Source organism: Carex rostrata, chromosome 1 (assembly GCF_964058835.1).
Source record: "Carex rostrata chromosome 1, lpCarRost1.2, whole genome shotgun sequence".
In the NCBI taxonomy this organism is placed as follows: domain Eukaryota; kingdom Viridiplantae; phylum Streptophyta; class Magnoliopsida; order Poales; family Cyperaceae; genus Carex; species Carex rostrata.
In genome coordinates, this window is record NC_135918.1 from 6,362,367 (window position 1) to 6,384,370 (window position 22,004).

The 22,004-nt window shown below is 36.2% G+C and overlaps 3 protein-coding genes and 1 long non-coding RNA gene across 7 annotated transcripts; 1 reads left to right on the top strand and 3 right to left on the bottom strand.

Moving 5' to 3' along the window:
* Positions 1-2,604: 2,604 nt before the first annotated feature.
* On the top strand, positions 2,605-5,071 carry LOC144554462 (small ribosomal subunit protein uS7-like). The gene is made up of 4 exons (XM_078302783.1): positions 2,605-2,766; positions 3,445-3,716; positions 3,975-4,178; positions 4,787-5,071. Exons 1-4 carry the CDS (start codon positions 2,707-2,709, stop codon positions 4,839-4,841), a joined length of 591 nt encoding a protein of 196 aa, XP_078158909.1. The 5' UTR covers positions 2,605-2,706; the 3' UTR covers positions 4,842-5,071.
* Positions 3,771-4,033, bottom strand: LOC144554472 (uncharacterized). Its single transcript, XR_013511613.1, has 2 exons — positions 3,898-4,033; positions 3,771-3,864 (listed from the first exon to the last, which is right to left on the bottom strand). It is a non-coding gene; the product is annotated as an uncharacterized LOC144554472 (long non-coding RNA).
* Positions 5,072-6,406: 1,335 nt separating the features above from the next.
* LOC144554477 (protein argonaute 4B-like) lies at positions 6,407-8,598 on the bottom strand. Of its 4 annotated transcripts, none has more exons than XR_013511620.1 (7): positions 8,459-8,598; positions 7,999-8,061; positions 7,784-7,896; positions 7,591-7,665; positions 7,382-7,494; positions 7,135-7,272; positions 6,407-7,050 (listed from the first exon to the last, which is right to left on the bottom strand). XR_013511620.1 is itself a non-coding variant. In XM_078302799.1 (7 exons), exons 4-7 carry the CDS (start codon positions 7,618-7,620, stop codon positions 6,973-6,975), a joined length of 348 nt encoding a protein of 115 aa, XP_078158925.1. In that variant the 5' UTR covers positions 7,621-7,698; positions 7,784-7,896; positions 7,999-8,061; positions 8,459-8,598; the 3' UTR covers positions 6,407-6,972. The 4 variants fall into 4 exon arrangements, 3 of the variants coding, with proteins under 3 accessions (XP_078158925.1, XP_078158933.1, XP_078158921.1); XM_078302799.1 differs by having other exon boundaries at positions 7,382-7,483; positions 7,591-7,698; XM_078302807.1 differs by lacking the exon at positions 7,784-7,896 and having other exon boundaries at positions 7,382-7,483; positions 7,591-7,698.
* A 6,364-nt stretch (positions 8,599-14,962) lies between these two features.
* Positions 14,963-21,692, bottom strand: LOC144554455 (protein transport protein SEC23 E-like). Its single transcript, XM_078302774.1, has 12 exons — positions 20,786-21,692; positions 19,917-20,090; positions 19,318-19,479; positions 19,083-19,225; positions 17,291-17,366; positions 17,034-17,206; positions 16,863-16,944; positions 16,572-16,649; positions 16,298-16,459; positions 15,751-16,014; positions 15,470-15,574; positions 14,963-15,382 (listed from the first exon to the last, which is right to left on the bottom strand). The coding sequence occupies exons 1-12, from the start codon at positions 21,554-21,556 to the stop codon at positions 15,236-15,238; spliced, it is 2,337 nt and encodes a 778-aa protein (XP_078158900.1). The 5' UTR covers positions 21,557-21,692; the 3' UTR covers positions 14,963-15,235.
* Between the last annotated feature and the right edge of the window lie 312 nt (positions 21,693-22,004).

Consider the following 22,004-nt stretch of genomic DNA (forward strand, 5'->3'; position numbering starts at 1 on the left):
CTTTCTCTCTCAAAGAAAATACATACTTGATCTTCTAACTGAAGTTGGAATGATAGATTGTAAGCCAGCAGATACACCCATGGTTCAAAATTTAAAACTGGACATAGACCCAGATGAAAAATCCGAAAATAAGGAAAGGTATCAAAAATTGGTTGGAAAATTGATTTATTTATCTCATACTAGACCTGACATAGCTTATGCAGTGAGTGTTGTTAGTAGATTTATGCATTCTCCAAGCAGAGAGCACATGGAGGCAGTAGTAAGAATCCTGAGGTATCTGAAGGGTGCACCTGGAAGAGGAATCTCTTTTCAAAAAAACCAACACATGAATATAACCGGTTACTGTGACGCTGACTGGGCTGGATGTGTGGTTGATAGGAAATCTACCGCGGGATATTTTACCTTTGTAGGTGGAAACTTGGTAACCTGGAAGAGTAAAAAACAAAATGTAGTGACACTCTCCAGTGCTGAGGCTGAATTTCGAGGAATGGTAAAAGGTATTTGTGAACTGTTGTGGTTGAGAAAACTATTAACAGAATTAGGCTTTGAGCCCCGTGCTGAAATGAAACTTTTTTGTGATAATAAAGCTGCTATAGATATATCTCATAATCCAGTGCAGCATGACATAACAAAACATATTGAAGTGGATAGGCATTTTATCAAAGAGAAATTGGACTCCAAGATTATTTCAATGCCATTCGTGAGATCACACGAACAATTGACAGATATGCTCACAAGCAAGGCATTTGAGGAATCTCTATCTAAACTCGATATGACAGATATCTACGTATGAGCTTGAAGAAGGGTGTTGAAGTTACAAGCTAATACGTACAACAAGGTCCACATCCGATCTAGAAGAAAATGAAGAAGGAAATCATATATTCTTGATTTATACGGCTGGACCAAAATGTTCTATATTTCCTTTATTTGTCATGATTGATTGGTGTATAATTTATTTCCAAGTTTAGATTGGATTACGATTTGTTTCTAAAGAGGTGAACTTTGCTATAAAACATTCTTTGTAACATAGAGAGAAGCATGTAAGAAAAACAATTATTTGATTGAAATAAACAAAGGGAGGGAAGGGAGATTCATGAAAGTGATTGTGTTCTTGTTCTTTGTTATATTATTCTAATAATTTTGACACGTATTAACATAGCTATTATGTCAATTCAGTGGTTTTCGTATGGTGCCTAAATAGTATGGGTCAATTAATTGATTAAAGAGAAGCTTTAATGGATGCCACCTACTAAGAAATATATTGATAAAGAAGAGTACATATTTACAGAGCTATTATGTCAATTCAATGGTTTTCGTATGCTGCCTAAATAGTAGGAGTCAATTGATTAAAGAGAGGCTTTTATGGATGCCACATACTAAGAAATATATTGATAAAGAAGAGTGTATTTACAGAGTTATTATGTCAATTTAGTGGTTTTCGTATGGTGCCTAAATAGTAGGAGTCAATTGATTAAAGAGAGGCTTTTATGAATGTCACCTACGTATTAAGAAATATATTGATAAAGAAGAATACGTATTTACAAAGCTATTATGTTAATTTATCATATGATGTCTAAATAGTAGGAGTCAATTGATTAAAGAGAGACTTTTATGGATGCCACCTACTAAGAAATATATTGATAAAGAAGAGTACGTATTTACAGAACTATTATGTCCATTTAGTGGTTTTCATATGGTGTTTAAATAGTAGAGTCAATTGATTAAAGAAAGGCTTTTATGAATGCCACCTACTCAAAATAAATGAAAACAATCATAAATTCATAATAGAGGCCGCTATAATCAATCAATTAAGAATTTATTACAAATACTGATCATATGACACGTATCAATATTAGTAGTACAGTATCTTTACATAATGTAGCCCATGTCATGACCAGCTAGTTCCTATTTGTCTTTTATCTTTGTTGTCATCACTGGACGTACAGTTAATAAATTACTAATTAGCCACTAAACGAATGGTTCGTAGTTGTCATCTGATTCATCAAATTTTTATTACGAGATCACGCCATCCACCATTATCCCAGTGCAAATGAAATACGAACCGTCTGATATCATATCAGCATCATCGAGCTCCAAAAGGAGATGTACGAAGGCAACGGTGCCATTCAGCTTGTCTTATTCTTATTTATCTAAGTTGAACTCTGCCACTGAACTAATCGGGTTCCCGATTTTAGCCTAAGTCCAGTCTCTAAGCCATTGGGCTCAGTACTGTTCCGGTCTGATTGAGCCCGCTATTCAACGGGCTGGTGGACTTTCAAACTCAATTTCATTTTAGGCCTGTTAAAGCCCGTATCTAAAATTGATACGGGCTTCAGAAGATTTTTAAGGGGCTAGAAGCGAAATCCTCTCATTAGGGATAAAGGGATCAATCTCAAATCAAGAGCCGTCCAATCTCGCATCGCATCCACCGGAGTATTCCCTGCAGTACCGGACCGTGTAGAATAAACAAATTTGGAACCTCTAGATTCGTGCCATAATAGAACAAACGATTATGATATCATTGTACACTGTCCGGTACCATGATAATCTTAATTCATCATCCCGGCCCAAAATTCGAAGGACATAAATCTCTCGCGCTATAAATAAGTTAGAAACTAGGGTTTTTTGGTCTTCTACGCGCCGCACTAGAGCTTCATCTCTCCAGCATCTCTGCGTCTAAACCTTCTCCGCTACCGAGGAGTAACAATGGCGGTCGTTGAGCAAGAGGTCAAGCTGTTCAATCGGTGGTCCTTTGAGGATGTTCAGGTCTCTCTCCCTCCCTTTCTCTCTCGCTCCCTCGTTGTTGGCCTCTATAGATCTGATTCCTTAGGAGGGTAATATAGAAAATTGTATAAGGTTCAGTTTGGATATAACGTGATAGTTATCTATTATAAAAAATGTCATTTTCCTGAACCAATCGTGTTCCCGATTTAATTAGAATTCTTGGGTTTTGCTATTTCTGAATATCTAATTGCTTAAATGCTGTCGAAATATTTTAGTTGTGAATCAGACAAAATAACATTACTGCTTTTATCTGGATCAGATGGTTGGAAATTGTCACCAGAATAATGGATTTTATATCATTGCAGTTCATTGTGGACTTGATATCAGTCTCATACATCTTTATATGCTATCTCAGAACAATGCTGTCATATCCTGTTGTATTTAGTAAGAAATTTAATGGTTATAACAGCAAAGTTGGTACTGACCTTCAATTACAAATTGAAGAGGAAGCAATATTTTCTACTTGTAAAGGATGAATTGAGTATGCATTAAAAGATAAAAAAAAATCAGTCAATTTGTATGATGTTAATAGCCAATTGGAAGTCAAATGGATTGTCAAATGAGAAATGCCATCATATTGTTTAGATTATGTCAATTACTATGCATGGGTTGCTATTATATAGTTGTTACTAGATGTTCTCTTGTCTGCTTTTTTTGTAGGTAGGTGACATTTCACTGGCTGACTACATTGGTGTGCAGCCGACAAAGCACGCAACATACCTGCCACACACTGCTGGTCGGTACTCGGTGAAGAGGTTCAGGAAGGCACAGTGCCCAATCATTGAGCGTCTAACAAACTCACTGATGATGCACGGGCGCAACAACGGCAAGAAACTTATGGCGGTGCGGATTGTCAAGCACGCCATGGAGATCATCCACCTACTCACAGATGCCAACCCCATCCAGATCATCGTCGATGCCATCATCAACAGGTTCTTAGCAAGATCAGCATTGCGTATTGTATATTTTTTATTCAAGTGTTGTTGTTGTTTTTTTTGGTGAAGAAAGTGGGGTATATACCTACCAATTTCAGTAGAAATCATAAAGTTGTTTCTGAACATAACTCCAAACAACTGGAACCTATTTAGTGAATTACAAACATGGGATTGGAACCTATTTAGTCAATTGGCTTTCTAAGTTTTTTTTCTTTTCATCTGAGTGAGCTCAGTTTGATTTCATCGACTTAACAGTGGTCCAAGGGAAGATGCTACGAGGATTGGGTCTGCTGGTGTTGTTCGGAGGCAAGCAGTTGATATTTCTCCTCTCAGGAGAGTCAACCAAGCTATCTGGCTTCTGACAACTGGGGCCAGGGAAAGTGCTTTCAGGAACATCAAGACCATTGCAGAGTGCCTTGCTGATGAGCTCATTAATGCTGCCAAGGGTTCTTCCAACAGGTAATCTATTACCCTGTACTTGTTTATTCTGGAACTATGAAAGACCTGTGTTTTGCAATTAAAAGTTTATTATTTTAGTTGCGCTTTATGTGTGGAGTTCAGTTGAGTCATCTGCAGTTGTAAATATAAAGTTCATGACAAATGATCCTCCCAAAATGATAAACAAGTTTGAATTTTATTTGCTCTTCCGGAAAATTGGAGAATGGTCCCCCAATTGGAACCAGAAGGTATAAATTTGGTTTCAGTTAGACACAAGACCTAAGTGGGGGGGGGAGGAGAGAGCATGTTGATTGGCTATTTTAAGTGGTAAAATTTTCAACTGGCAGTAGTTCAAGATTCTGTTATTAAATTACAGAGTGTTGCTTCAGTTCTGGTATTTTCTTTATCTGCCAACTGGGGGTGTTTTATGTTTAGTTTGGGCAAATATCTCGTTCTTCCCCATTTTGAAAAGCCTGGATTTTATTATATTGTTTATTTTTTATTTTTAAATAAAAGAAGTGTTGTGTTTGTAACGCCTTAACAGTTCCAGTATTTTGGTGCTACTAGTACCATTTTTTCCTTGTATATGGTTTACTTTAGTGGCTTTGTATTTATGTTGTTGTTAACAGCTATGCCATCAAGAAGAAGGACGAGATTGAGCGTGTTGCCAAGGCTAACCGTTGAGCATGGGTTAGTTTTTTTGTCAGCAAAAGCCTGTTTTGGTGGATAAGTGTGGTTTTTGTTCTCGAGAGTCTTATTTAGTTGAGATGTACTTTTTGTTGTTGCAAATTTGCTAGCAATTTAGTACAAATTTTAGAAGGCTATTGTTTGTTTCGGATTCTTGCATTTTTGTGTTGTGTTATTTTTATCTTTTGGCGGGAGTATTATGTTATTAACTAGTCAGGTTTTCAATCTTTCCTGCTCCATTTTATATTTTTGGTGCAAAGGTTTCCTTGACCACATTTTGTACGAGTTAGAAGGCAAAATTGTGGTTATCAATATAGCTGATAGTGTTAATGCTGCTGCTGATCTTCATTGTTTCTCATTATTTGGAAGAAAATGTGGTATGGGCAATGTGAAAATTGTCGAGACCTTGTTAAAATGCATGTCTGGAGAAGCATTACCAAACAAGTAGAATTAGGGTGTTCTTGAGTTCACCAAGCTCTTTGGTGAACTCAAGTTTAAAACTCATTAAATCGGTTTCAAATAACAAATCTGAATTGTTGAAATCTGTCTATTTTACGAGTAACTAGTCAAGTGCCCGTGCGTTGCAACGGGGATTGAAATATTATTTTAATAAATTTTTTTAAATGTGATTAATTTAAAAATTAATTGCATAATCATGTATTTGATTGCCTACGTGTTGGGAGAGGATAAAGGTGTAGCTGATTTTCACCTAGACCCATATTTGAACCCAAAAAATGAAATAAAAATATAGCACCTTAAGTACAGTAATAAAGGCATAATTATGTATTAGTTAATAATGAGAGCCAATGAGAATCTGTGTTTGATCCTAAAAATATGTCAAGATGATAACACAATTTTGAAAGAAATATGATGGATTTTGTAGTAGAAAATATATTGAAATGAATTAGAAATAGAAATTGCTGGAAATGAAGGCAGTCAATTGGCTCAACAAATGGAGAAGAAATTAGTAGCTAAATAATAGAAAATGAGTATCTAGTTTTCTTGGTAATAATAGAAAAACTAATTCAATCTTTATTTCTTAACCACTCCATTTGTGAAATTAGTTTTAGTTTCTTTGCTTAAGTTACAAACCAATCATAGAAAGAGAAATTCTTGTAAAAATTATCTTATTTTCTTAACCACTGCATTTGTGTAATCATTTCTTTAACTTTTCTTTTATAAAAATTATCTTTTCTTCTTTCCAGTTTCTTAACTATGAAACTTTTTTCTTTATAAGAACACAACATGTATCTAAATTGCAAAAGTCAACCAAAACAGAAAATTATTTGAAAGTAACATAAATAGAAAATAAAGCTTATAAAACATGAATATTGCATTATAAAATTGACAGAAAAAATAGTTGCGCCTCTATTCATTGTATCAACAAACACAAAAAAAATATTACAAATAGAAAACTAATGTTCTTTCCAAAAAAAAAAAACTTTATTTACTAAATTGTTCGACTCAATTATTTAACAATGCTAAAAAAAAATCAAATACTTAATAAAATCGAGTAATACAAATGCTATGATGAAATAGATCTCTAGCATCAAAGACTTGCACCTAATCTCAATGTTCATTTGAGACATAACTCGATTATTGATGAATGTTCTCCTGAGACATACCAATTGTCTCAATGTTCACCTTAAAATTCAGTTGGTTATTTTTTATTATGCTAATTGTTTTTTATATAGTACCCGATTACCTGTGACCTTCTCTCTTGAGTCAATGTACATGTGGGCCTGAACAAAAGACACCATTTTTAACCAAAAAGTAGAACAAAAATGTAATATTTGAGAATCTAATCAAAATTTTACTACTTTGCAAACGGCATATATAGCATTCGCGGTAATTCCAATTAATAACAAATATTTTTTTGGCCATTTGCATTCGCGGTAATTCCAATTAATAACAAATTAGGATTATATCATGCTCTACAGTTAATTCCACCAAACTTGGTCGAAAGTTAACTAAACTTGGTGATCGGCACAATCTTGTTTTCAACTTGATGGCATTCATTTATCTTTAGGCTTGAAAAGATAATCGATCATCTCAAGCTTTGGTGATTGGGTGTGCACAAAGCCCTATGCTTCGAAATTAGTGGCCACTGCCTGAAAAAGAGAATCGATCATCTCAAGCTTTGGTGATTGGGTGTGCACAGAGCCCTATGCTTGGAAATTAGTGGCCATTGCCAGGAACTGACAAGCTACAACATTCAAAACAAATTCAATAAGTATATAACAAATGAAAGGAAAAAAAAACACTGATAAAGAAGTTAAATCAGACATACATCAGCAATATATGGACGATCTGAATGCCCTGGGGAGCCATGAGAAACATACATTCCCAGTATAATAATGAGAACCTTGGAAATCAGAGGAATTGAAGGGGTATCCTCAACATGGAGTAGAGAATTCATGCCATCAAGCTGTTTTCACCATAAGAAAACTCACAGTGAGCAAGTTTGACACATACCAATATTGGTTAAAAGCAAAAGTATCTCGGGATTGAAAACTTGGCTATTATAATTTGCTTACCTTAGCATTAATCTTGAGCAATAGGTTAGTCAGATATTGATCATTTACTTTAATTGGAGCAAGGAACTGAGTGACAATGCCAAAATCAGCAAGGCACTTGCGCTTCCATGGGCCTGAACAAACCAATCCACAGTTTAGCACATAACAAGAAAATGACAAGATAACAATCCTTGTAGGAAACAAGTTCATAATTGAAACAAGGAACTAACCATAGATCGGAGTTTTTCTTGCTCAACCATTTCTTCCACTCGAACATTCGGAGCAGTGCCTCACATGTTCTGTCCCTATTTAAAAACGTCAAAAGGCTAATCAATGTTCTACACACAAGAAAGAACAACTAATAAAAAAATAGAGACAAAAAAAAATACTATCATGATTCATGAATAAAATAACAAAACTAACCACTCCTTTCATTTGACCACATCGTATGAGATTGCTCACTAAATTCCTCACCTAACACCGGACCAAGAAGTTCACGACAACCCAACGACCAACACACATGGCCGGATCAGTGTCTGTATATAGAAAGTAAATTGAAAAAAAATGATTTTTCTACATGAGCACGAAAAATTGACAGTATTTAAAGCAAGGAATTATTAACACACAAAAATGAATACCTTGTTGTTGAAGTCCCAGTGGCCATCGTGAGGAAAGAAATTGCCTCCGTTTATGGTTTTAAGCTGTTATTTACAACATCAAAGTACAATAAGACGGGAGTACGTACAATTAAGAAATGGTTTGTTCCAAGCAACTATACAAGAATTTCACACTTGGGTTCTTCTTTTTGTTTTATCTCATAATTACAGAAGATGCAACTAAAGGTTAAAATGATTTTAGAAAGTTTCTTGTAAGATTCTAGAGCTCAATAGCTCATAAACTTAACTTTGAATTGAGTAATAGCTATACTATGTAAACAAGCTTACAACTTTCATCGCATTGATTTTAGTAATTTTTGTTTAACTAAGATAAGTGTTTTGCCTAAAAGACTGATTTGCATAAATTGAAGTATGGATATTAAAAAAAAACAATTTTTTTACTCTATATTTTTATGAAAATGAAAATTAAACATAGTTTAACCTCTCCAAATTTCAGATCTCTGGAGTTTGATTCTGAATCCCTAAAGAAAAAAGAAAGAAAAAATGTCAACCAACAAGATATTTCTTACAAATATTGTTACTTGGTTTGAATCAGATGTACTTATAATATTACTTTGAATCCACACCCTTGATAAATGTGGAAAGGACTTTACATTTACCATCAGTAGATGTTATTGCAAGGAGTATCAACAAAAATAAAAATGAGTTCACCAAAACTATAAACTTGTGAAATAAAGAGTACGAAAGAAAACACCCTTGATATAGTGTAGGGTGTTCAGTGAAATGGAAGAAAACACCTTCTGCACAGGCCGTCATTGACAGCGTCACCTTTTTCATTTCTCTTTCTTTTTCCCGTCTGAGAGAGTCAGGGAGAGGTAGGAAGGGAATGTGTGGTTTAGTGAAGGGTTTAACAGGTGGAATAGAGGAGCGAGGAGAAATGAGAGATGAGCGCTAGGGTTTACACTTTGAGGCAGCAGAGAGGAGAGGCCGCGACCGGAGAGGGACAGCAGTTCCCCCATTAGGTTTTGAGGAGGAGATCTGGCACTGGCAGTCTGGCAGTGAAGAGAAACCCTACACTATATCTTGATTTGAGAGAGATAGAGAGAGAGAGAGAGAGAGAGAGAGAGAGAGTGAAAAGGAGATGAAAAGAGGAAGACGCTGGGGAAGAAGAAAAGAGAACTGTCTTCGTGGGGAAGGAGATCCGAGAGAAAAGGCAAGAGAAAAAATGATCGAAGAGAGAAAAGAGGGAGGAGATCGAAGAGGTGAAAGATGATCTCCGCATAGCTCTAGCCAACTTTGGAGAAAGAAAAATCCATGTGTCTTTGTATACAACAGGTTGGTTTATAACTATTTTTGGACTTGTACACGCACGGATACGCAAATAGCATGCATAAAATCTAATATTCATATGAATGGATCAGATTTGATGAATTTTCTGAATAGAGGGCAGAGATCATCTCTGGACAGATACACCATTCAGTCTCCAATAATTAAATGTACTATTATAGGAGTTCTGATATGTCTACATGAGAAAATTTTAAACATTCGAATTAATTTAGTATAAGGTGTTAAAATTAAAAGGTTAATAAATTAATTTTAATGCATTTATTTTTTAAATGTTTTTTTGACTACTTGATTTTATGCAAAATTAATTTTAAAATTAAATTTTTTTACATGTAGACTCATCATGTGTAATATAGGCAGATTTCAATAATTCGGATTCATCGTTTAAAACCGATTCAATAGATTTTAGACTTGAAATCACCAAGAAGCTTGGTGAACTGAACTCAAATATACACTAGTTCTACGGATTTGGCTAATATGCTATGGGTAGCTAAGAGGCCTCCCGTGCTATGGCTCAATATTCGACTTTTCAAAATCCTAACGGTCGATCCGAACCGTTCATCTTGTTCTCCATATTAATATGTGTTTGAAGACCAAATTTTATATTTTTTGGTAATTTTTTACTATTTTTTTAGATTTATTGAATATCACTATTTTTTATGGTCCAGATTTGTCTGAAAAGCAGCGATTTTCAATAAATCTAAAAAAATAGTAAAAAATTTCCAAAAAATGTAAAATTTGGTCTCCAAGTACATATTAATATGGAGAACAAGATGAACGGTTCGGATCGACCGTTAGAATTTTGAAAAGTCGAATATTGAGCCGTAGCACGGGAGGCCTCTTAGCTACCCATAGCACCGTAGCCAAGTCCATATTAATATAATTCAATGATATACGCAGTACGCTTGAGTGATTTTAAATTATAATATATATAATGGTCTGAAATTAACGGTGCTTAATATAATATTAATATTTAAATTGTAGTTTTATTTATCTTTTATAAAAATTCATGGTTAATATTGTCAAATGATCTCTTCTTTCGTAAAAATATATATCATTTAGGGCAAATGTTTAACTTTTTTTCTTTTTATAATTGATATTATGTTAAACTTGATTGGCAGACAATCAATTAGCTTAATTATTTTCTCATATTTCAAGTGAAGTAAAATTTAAGAAAGTTGATACTAAGCATTTCAAAGGGCTAAAAATTTAAAATACATACACATTTGGTTTTGTGTTTCAACTATATCCCACATGAGAAAGAGGAGGTAGCACAGTTGGCTAGAAAAAAGTCTTAAAGTTATTGTACGAGAGTTCGATTCCCCCTCACGACTTCGTAGCTTCTACGAAGATTTTCAAAAAAAACTATATCCCACATAGAGATCTTTATTTTCAAAATCCAAACAGTTGATCCAAGATGCTCAAATTTTATGTTTTTTGAAAAAAAAAATTGCTATTTTTTTAAAGATTTAAATAGCGTTTATCGCGTCATAATAGAACGGTTAAACAAAATAACAATATGCACATATTGCGTCACTATAGTACCGATAGCATCATACCTTTTAGGGGAAAATTTATGATGTACGAATCAAAATTTTCAAAACAGCCAATTTTCTTATCAAAATATTGAATTTTTTCTTATTTCTCCATTCTATGTTGAAATCTTTTTTTATTTCTCCATATATAAATTAATTTTTTATTTTGAAATCTAAATGTCTAATTTGCCCTCTTCTAAATCTGACATCTCCTTTCTCTTTTCTCCTTCCTCCCACTTTTTACAGAAAGAAAATAGAGAGCTTCAAATGTTTTTAAAAAAAAATATTCACCTTCTTCCCTGGTCTCTCTGTCTCATTTCCTAAGGTTTTTGTTTCTTACAAGAGAGAGTTAACCATTCAAATCCAAATTCAAAGAGAAACCAAGTATGAACATTTCCACCATTGTATTTTATTCATCCATTTACTTGATTTAGGGAGCAAAACTAAAAAAGTTATCCTTTTCCCCTCACAAGGTCTTGAGACATGATATGTTTTGCTCCAGTGATAAACAGAGCGGCAGATATTGCAGTACATTCTCTCTCATATGGCCAAAATAAACATTTCGTTTTGCTCATCATAACAGTATGTTGCAACATTCTCACCTTAATATATAGTAATGTCCTTAAGCTGTGCTCCACAAACTAGGAGTAAAACTTCATTAAAGAGAAGGGAAGGGAGAAGACATGATAGGAGCTTTCCTTCAAACAGTAATCTGTACACCCCGATTTGGGAGGGAACAACTTCATTAAAATTGAATACGGAGCTCACCTCCGAATAGTGTTTTCTCCCCTCCGCTCCCTCTCCGATTCTCTCCTTCTGGAGCAAGTGAACTTGTCCAATTAGATCCGGTCTGATGAGCTCTCACATCCGCACAGAGAATTCGCCCTTCCCTTCCCTCCGCATACCCCCGTCTAGAGCACGACCTTAGTAATTAGTTGGTCACATGGTTTTAGAAACAATTATATATGGCTGTTGTAAAACCTCAACATATTATCAAGAGGAAGGATCTATTGCCACTTCTCTTATGCATTAATTATTTTAAATCCTAAAATTGAAGCAATTGATAGAACTGTTGCACTGGTTCTTTATGAGTGATGCATCTTTGCACTGGTTTCATAATTTCTTGGTTAGTTGGTACCAAGATCAAAAGCCAAAACATGAATGCACTCAATTTATTTATCTATTATAGCAGTAGTTAGATTGTGCTCCAGAAGGCAGAGGCGGAGTGAAATCACCATTAAGACTGTGCTTCAGAAGGCGGTATGCAAAGGGAGGGAAGGAAGAATCACTTTGCGGAGATAGAATTTCACCAGACCGTGCCTGACCGGTGTCGTTCACTCGCTCCAGAAAGAGGAAAATCGAAGAGAGAACGGAGGGGAGTAACACTGTGCGGAGAGGAAGCTACGTAAAATTTTGGCAAAATCCTTATATTTTAAATAATTAATTAACTTATAAAGGGAAAAGAAAGGAAGAGAAGCTGGGCATTTCACCTCATCTCCACCCCGATTTGGGTATGAATAAGAAGTTTATTTTTATGCAATATTTATATTTTTAAATAATTAATTTATATTTTTTTAAATAATGGAATGAAAAGTAAATATTTATATTTTATGATGAGTTAGGCTAATATGACACTAGTGTTATATCAAACTAAATAACACCACATCTTAAACCCTTAGATCTACTTTAAGATTCGTACAAAATGAAGTGCTTGAACAGTAAAAGCGGATAGTACAAATCTTAAAGCAGATCTAAGGGTTTAAGATGTGGTGTTATTTAGTTTGATATAACACTAGTGTCATATTAGCCTAACTCTTTTATGATATTATGTACATGATATGTTTAATGTTTTTATTTATTTGTTATATTTTTAATTAAATTATACAAGTTATAAATTTATTTGATAATTACTGGTTATTCTTTTGTTAATTGCTGGTTAATATGGAATGGATAAAGATCTGGTATAATAAAGATTATTTTTTTTATAAATATAAATATGAAAATACATCATCTTATTTTACTGACTAATTTTATATAAATATAGATATAGATAAAGACCCGCAATTTTTATATATAAGAAAATTGAAAAACAAAATATTAAAAACGAGAATGAGTCTGTGAAAATTTTAAAAACAGGAAGGGGTACACGACTCATGGAGTCCCTGAGGGACGCCATACCAAATTCAAGTCCGACGAAAAAAAAAAAAAAAATTGAAAAACCAGGGACGCCATGGCATAACCCAAGAATTTCAGCAAAAAAAAAAAAAAAAAAATTAAATTCCAGGGACACCATGGCATATTCAGTCCCATATACAAAAGCTGAAAATAAAACTTTACTTAGCGTTTTTCAGCTGAAAAAAGAGCTTTCGTGAGATTTGTATATGGGACTAGATATGCCATGGCGTCCCTGGAATTTTTTTTTTTTTTTTTTTTTGCTGAAATTCTTGGGCTGGGGTAGGGCTGGCAAAAAAATTCGAGGTTCGTGATTCGATTCGAAATGGGTTCGAATTGAAATGAACCAAACCCAAACATAGCCTGGTTCGATCGAAATGGGTTCGATCATTTTTATGGTTTGAATCTCATAATAACATCGGCCGTCCATTTACCTGATGAAATTAAAATTCAAGATAGAGAGTCATAATTTAACTTAGCCGACACTCCATCGCTCTCAAATCTCAATAACCTAGTTCTCTCTCCACCTCTCCCTAACTCACTCTCCCTCTAGCTCTAAAATCTAGCTGACGCTCTCGGCGACTGGCTGTCTCTCCGGCTGTCACTCCTCTCTCCGGCCTAGATGACTGTCTCTCCTCTCTCTTCGGTCGTCTCTCATAGTTCATACCAGGAAAGCCGTCTCTGATGTATTTTTTCATGAACAATTTTTCAACTTAAAAACACTCATTTCATAGTTCATACCGATAAAAGAAAGCCATGTGAATTGTCCCGCGAGAAAAAATTAATGTATAAACTACCAGTATAACTAGAACTGCTAAAAAATAATTTAGTTCGTGATTCGATTCGGGTTCGATTCGAAAAATGTGTAGTTCGAAATGGGTTCGGTTCGAAACGAATCAAACCAGGTTCGGTTCGGAATTAATTCAAACCAAACTCAAACATAAGGTAAGTTCGGTTCGGTTCATTGCCACCCCTAGGCTGGGGTATGCCATGGCGTCCCTGGTTTTTCAATTTTTTTTTTTTCGTCGGACTTGAATTTGGTATGGCGTCCCTCAGGGACGCCATGAGTCATGTATGAGGGACGCCATGAGTCATGTACCCCTTCCTGTTTTTAAAATTTTCACAGACCCATTCTCGTTTTTAATATTTTATTTTTCAATTTTCTTATATATAAAAATCACGGGATAAAGACTAATTCATACCGTATCCATTGACAATCTTACTCCAGAATAGTCTGAGTTCTGTACAGTCTTGTCTCTTGAGCTAGGGTTATATTCCGTCCGTTTTCACTCATACCGTATCCATTGACAATCTTACTCCAGAATAGTCTGAGTTCTGTACAGTCTTGTCTCTTGAGCTAGGGTTATATTCCGTCCGTTTTCACTTTCCACGGAGAGGTCATGGTAACTTTTATACCATTGTGCTCTGACTTGTGTGGAGTACATTACCAAAATAAAGAGAAATCGGCAATAAAAATCTTCACAAGGAGAATAATCCCAAGTTTAAGATTTCAAGATTTACAAGTTAACTGATAGTGGAGCATATCGTAAAATATTAACATCCCCTAATTGTAATTATTGTGTGCCTTCAATTTTCGGGAAGCTTAATTTTTGTGTTTCTCATTTTCTTTTCATTGAACTTTAATAATGTTTTCTCTCGAATTTCCTCTCGACAGGGGGCAAAATCACTTCGTGATCGGATTAATCGGATAATCACAACAGGCCGCAGAATAATTACAAAATCGAGCACTACCCAAACGAATTAACTTCGTGATCGGATTACAAGATTACCCTTCAATCATAAGTTCATAACCGATAGCAAACAAACATCAAAGGAAGCACCCCATCACTTGAAAAGAAAAAGAAAATTCAAGCAAACAAAGAACTACAACCACCTAAAACCTGACACAACTACATCAGTCCTGGGGCAACTGGTTCACTGTAATACATGTTACTTTGATATAACTATGTTCAAAATTAATATATATTAAATAATAACAATAATAAAAGACACAAAAAATTTGACCTTATTGCCCAATTGGAAAAAGATATTGCTCAGTCAAACAGAAGATATGGTGAGGTCACGACAGAAAAATTACCAGAAAAACAACACTCAGGCAAACTCTAAACAGCCTCTCTGAGTAATCCAAAGCTAGCTAGTCTCATTTTAATTAATAAATTGTAGAGGCACTTGTACACATTATTTTATCAGGACTGAACAGCAAGCCTTTGGAGGTGCTCCGAGAATACTTGGAAACTGACATCATCAGTGAATATGATGTCAGAACCTGGGGCCACTTCATGTGCCGTGGTGTACGTAGCTGACGGGTTTAGTTTAGCCAACAAAAACCTTGCCTGCATTAATTTCCACAAATTATGTGTTAACCTGACAATTATTGTGAATGCACATTGCCGACAAAAAAAAGAGAAAAAAAGATGTACCTGTGAGCCATGTTGATCACAAACAACTAATCTAGGGACAGGGAAACGGCCCTTTATTATAATTCGTGCTTCCTCATGTGGAGCCTGTAGTAGCTCTGCAAATGCCTATATGAAAATGTGAAGCAGAAATTATTCCTCAATCCGTCAACCACCTTATGTCTTGGCTTATGAAAATTACTCTTGCTAGATTTTGAACTTAACTAACAGAACCAGTAAAACTTGCTGAACAAGTGCATAATTAATTAATCGAGACAGAAGTGTGATAATCTAGAGAAGAATACCTGATGCTCGGGTTGGTTCTGATAGCCCATGTTGCGCCATTGGGCAACAGTGAGGCCATGGAAAATGACAACACTGAAATAGGCATCAAGTAGCAATATACGATCAGGGGCAATTGCAGCAACATCGAGCAGGACAGGAGTTGGGGGAGCACTAAATGAGAAAGCAATGAGCGACGGTTGGATCATTGCCACTGAATTTGTTACACTCTCTCTGTTCAGAATCATCCGGAAGAATGCCGTCTCATCTGGACTGTTGTTGAATACCTATACAGAAGAAAAATAAGGAAATATTGTATTTCAGATGCTAACAACCGTTTGATTCTCAACTTCAAAAAATACATATCTCTGGGACTTCATTTTTTCTGTTTCTTCTTTAATTTTTGTTTAACACTTTTTTTTTGCTGTACCTATTTCCAGCCAAAAAGAACCCGAAAAGCTGCATAATTGGTTTGTCGGGATAAAGTGGGTCCAGTACAGGCAAACGCCAGTACTGGCATATATAATCCCTTGACATAATGCATGAACAAAACTTAGAATTAGTAGCTACCTGGACAAATTGAGAACGCCTAAGGTTGAACATGAATTGGGGAAAGAGGGAGAAATTAGAATGCAAACTAAATGAGGCAGGGTCGTCCTTGCGATAGTCGCCGAATCGAGAACACAACCTTATCAACGATCTGTCTATCCACCTTGTGGCATCAAACTCCTCCTGGTGATGACACAAAAAGAAAAATCGTCTTCAATTTATATAAAATATAGATATAGAAAATAGCAGAACAACCTAACAGGCAAAAACGGTTACGGAAATTATTGGATTATACCTCCATCTCCATCTTCAACGAGATGTATCTTGCCAAAATGACAGCTGCTGTTTCTTGGTCAAACCCTTGAACTAATTCCTGTGTTTTGAATCATGATTATATATACAACCAATCCCCTAATGAAATATGCTATGATATAAATGAGCCATAAGAAAAGTAACAAACAGCATAAAAAATTTCAGCCTAAAAGCTCCTCCTGAGAGTATGTCATCAGGACACAATGGTTTGTGTACAGATTACATTTCTCTTAAAAGATGTATTTTGAAAAATAAGAGAAAGAGCATGACTAACCTCTGTACCATTGGTGCTATCAACCCAGCTTCGGCAAATAGTTGTAACCCTGATCTTCATTTGACCCTCGGGGTTCTGGTAACTAAAATATGCAGATTCTTGAGATACTAAGAAAACCATAATTCTGAGGAAAATAGTTTAAAATGTTAAAAAGACAAAATGGGCTCATACTTGGTTACAAACTGAATATAGGCATGGGGATTTGCATTCCCAGGCTGGCTAGAGCGTTCACTTGGTGACACATCAAAAAATACCGTCAATGATGTGCTTCGATCGAGGCCGCACATCTTCCATGCAGTTGTGTTCCCTTGACCAACAACTGACTCAGCACATAAAACTCCTTTCTGGAATAAATTTGAGCAACTTTAACTTAGTTTTGCCTAAATTTTAACAAAAATAAAATTTAATAGATACTTATAGCTTATTACCTTCTCCAAAGACGTACATGGTCCGATTACACCCTGTATCTTCAAATCTTTTGAGCAGTTGACCTCAAGAGTCCCACTGCAATTATTGACATAAATACATAATGAACTAATAAATTTATAAAAAGTGTCCTGTCATTATTATTTCATAACTTTTTGAAGTAGGAGTATATTACTTCAAATTAATTGATATCTGTGTTAGCTAAAATTTGTGTTTGTGAAAATTCAGGTTATGATTCCTGAACATCACCAAAAAATTTCGAATCAGGCCTTAAACTCGCTTTATCTCTCTCTCTAAAAAGCTTGGCTGCGGCTGCCAACAACTCTCTTTCGCAACTTCCTATAGAATTCTCTGTACTCTAGAGTCTGGCATCCCTCAAAGGTCTTCATAGGCACCAAACTAAATCAACTCATCAGGCGACAAGTAGAACCACCACTTCAGGATCAAATTGCATTATCAGTGGTATGTTGCAACGAGAAATTGTGCTATGAGGTTAAAGCGAGACAACATTCTGAGTTTTTGTGGGACCTCACAGGACAACAAAGCAATTGTGCAAAGTTGGATCCAGCATAATGAGTTCATTAGGGAACCAACAAGACGATAGGCCTGCCAGGTTTCTCAAGGCAATTGAGGAAAAAAAAAAAAAATGAGACTGATGTGGACAAATCTAAGGGGAACCCGACATATCAAGGTTGTGCACAATGAAGCAAACTTATATGGCTGGACAAGGCTGAAACCGACATGCCATGATAATAGCAAGCTAAGAAGTGTAAAAAGCTGAGAGAGTGAGAGAGAAGCTGATCAAACAAATCATCATCGCAAATTATATGAACATGGTTGGATAAATTGAAAACCAACATACATGTGCACCTCTCCATCTCAATCTGATTCAGCATTTGCAAACAACAAATATCTTCCGTCTATGTTTCCCAAATTTCAAATCATATGTATCTATATGTATTCACAAAGTTAGTCAAAATAACTCGTTATTGTGCTGCTCATGAAATCCATCAAACTTGTCAAACACAACTACCTAAGAAAAGCATGAGTTCAACTTTTATGTTTGTTGTACATGACTCAAAGAATGAAAAATTCTAACCTGACTACTAAATTCAGATTAAAACCTATACAAAACATGACCTCTTACATGTTAAGGCAGAACAAAAACACAAAGAGGTTTGGTGCAGATGTGGGGAGAAAAAAATGATTGGGACGGAGAGAAAGAGAGACCTACCTATAGGTGTAACAGAAAGAATAAAAGCAGAAAGTTACTGTTTAATAGTTAAAGAAAGGGATAAAACATGTTATAGAAATTCTTCATTCAAGTTACCACTTTAGTGCAAAGTACAAGAAACTGAACTTGTATTCTTTCTTTGGTTTAACATTTAAAAATTATGAAAGTTCTTTACAATGACGCAACATGTGGATAAAACGAAATCAGGCTTTACTAAGGCATGGCACTTGCCAGACAACCGGTAATTTGGTGCCAGCAATGGAACAACACCAGACAAGATTAGTATGGGTGAAGTACACTTTATATAGGTATTGACCATCTATACAAATTGGACTTAATAATATGCTAAATGTGTTCCTTACTTGCCAGACAACCGGTAATTTGGTGCCAGCAATGGAACAACACCAGACAAGATTAGTATGGGTGAAGTACACTTTATATAGGTATTGACCATCTATACAAATTGGACTTAATAATATGCTAAATGTGTTCCTTTTATATATATAACTATCAAACAGATGAAATAAAAGTACCGTACCAATTGAATGGAAAAAACTTACTTGAAAGAAAGCCCTAGGGCGTTCTCCCCCACATCCAAAATGCGCTTGAAAGAGTCTTTGAAAACTGCATGGCCAAAGCTCTCTGAAAGTACTACCAGCCCCCCAGTCCTCTCAACCACAACTTTCATCTCCGCAATTCCCACCTAAAAAAAATATTAGAATGGTCAAAGTTCAGGTTGCTCACCATATTTCTTTTGAAGTAAAACAAAAAAAAAAAAAGTAAATATTGAAGAACCTGGTCAAGTGCAGAAGCAAAAAGGTCTAACACATGGCCTTGGCTGACCAACTGCTTGGCAAGGCCATCATAAAATTTGACTGCTTTTTGAAAATGAGGAGCTGCATCCTTAGCTAGATCCTTGTGAGACCGCACCGGCTCTGACATGTCTTTCGACACAATCTGTCAGGTCAGAAAATGTAATGAGACAGTCCTTTCTTGGAAAAATATCCCTTCTGCCCTGATAAAAATTGCAGATGCCACAAACACTCTTTGAAGAAATTAGATCTAGCTTTAAAGATCAGGTATGAAAAATGAAAAGGTTTTCAAAATCTGGCAAGTTGAAACCTCTCCCGGAAAAAGTTGGTAGCTGCGCTCACTAAATCTCCACTGCCATTTTTATAATACCATTTTGGATAATTTTATGTATCTTTGACATGTTACTTGAACATGAAATAACCTTGCACAACTCTAATTAAGGATTTAAATAAAGAAAATCTGGATCAAACGGTATAGACTAAAGTTTGGCTGGTAAGAGCAGTACCAGAAGAGACCAAAATGGTCATGTTATAAAATCAAATGCTATCATCCCTGATACAAAATCGAGGTTGTAAATTTACCATTCCAGGGCCTTCAGTGCATGGCCCACCTAGGAGAGCAATGATGCGCGCCCCAGTTCCAGGCATGCAAGCACCGAGTAACCCTGCTGCAATGCTTAGTGCAACTCCAGTACACCTGATGGATCTATTCCCTGCATCTACTGGCCATTGATCTGTTTGTAGATCGTCAAATAGCTGCACATGCAAACCATACAAAAATAAGGTCAGAAATTCAGTTAAAATGAAATAAAAATGGGATTCTTGTTGCATTTTTGCATACCATAGTAGATAAGAGTCCCCGAAGCCTGAAAAATAATTGGGATATTTTAAAGTGGGTTATGCTAACTCATTATCCAAAATAGACACCCATGCAAAACAAGACCTATTGTGCAGTTAAAATAAGGACGATATCCAGATCCAGTAAACTTAGTCCATATTTTCTTCAAAAAAAATTTGGCCAAACTAAGGTCCTAATGTTTCCCCTATACATAAATGTTGGAGAAGGATAATGTGGGTATTTTCATTTTGCTGAATTAAAAATGTTAACCTGTAACGGGCATTAAAATCTTACAACGATTCTGTTTTTGCATGCAAAGTTTACCATTAACATTTGAACATACACATGCTTGACTTTTAAGGGTCTAAACTTGTCAGGGACAGCATGGCAATTCAGCAAACACCTAGGCTCAAACTGTTGGAACTACTTGCTAATTCAGCTAATTAAACATAGAGTTTAAGGGATAGACTATAATTCCCAAGTTTCCTTTTCCTGCAGTTCTTTTTTGGGACATGAAATCCAAAACTCAGTATAACATTAAACACTAAGTTTACTATTACCAACTCAGTTGAAGAACCAATATACCGAATAAGAAATTTATCTATGATCCTACCGCATTAAGTGTGTATTCACATTCTGAAGCGGGAAGTAGGAACCGGTTAACTGCCGCAGATGGATGATTGAAACCATTAACCTGCTGCTGGGGCCCCTTCGGCCCAATGGGACCCATATGCCGACCTGACAACCCCAGCTGATCTAAGATCTGTTCCTTTGTTATTTCCTTGGTCCCTCTGAACACAAAAATCTTCGTCAGATCCGCGAACCCCAATTCGTGCAGATGCACCTGAGTCCCAAAGGTAATCAAACCCACAAGCGCATGATCTGGAATCAACCCGATGGCCTGCCTCATGGCTGATTTAACAAACTCCAATTCCTCCTCTATCACGCACGTATCAATCACGAACAGAAACACTGGCGGTGGTGGTGCCGGCATCGCGGCTGGATTGGACTCGTATGGGGAGTATTCTACTGTTGTGCATTGCGGGTATAATTCTCCAGGTATATTGGTCTCGGAGATGCTCTGATAATGAGGCGGAAAGTGGTTACGGGAGTAGCAGATGGGGCAGATCCAGATCTTGGCCGTGAAATCCACTTGGGAGAAGGGGTTGACAACGGCGAGGCAAGGTGGTTTGCAACGGAGAGGAGCGTAGGGTAGGGATACGAGGGAAGGGGAGATACGGAGAGGAGAGACGCTCGCGGCGAGGGGAATAACGCTTTTGCTCGCCTCGAGCTTGGATCGAGGCAAGGCGTTCCATGTCAGGCGGATCGCGTCGGGTCCATCCGGATCGGCGGCGCCGGAGAGCGCTGTGGGGTCGGTCGCCATGGCCGGATTTGAGCGGAGGAGGTATAGAGAGGAGGTCGCGGAGGCGAGATCGGGAAGAGAAAGAGGGGCTTTTATTTCGCTGTTCTGTTATTACTTCTGTATGGGGGTCTATTCGTGTCTGCCAATTTGATTTCGCTGTATTGTTTCTGATGGAATCATGGAAGACGTGTACTGAGAGACTGTAAAGTGGGTCCCACATCCTTAATTTCATTGGCTTAAAATAAATAAATAGGAAGTGTGGCCCACTGGTCAATGGTAGAATACTAGAATCTGAAGAATTCAGATCCAACGCCGTACCAGACCGTGAATGAGATATGACTCAAGTAATTTTGATTCGGCTACAATTATTTTTATTGATGCGATCACTCGAATCTGAATGCATCTGACATGGAGATCCCTTGTTACACCACACGAATGAGAGTTCAGATCCAGTAAAGTAACTTAATTG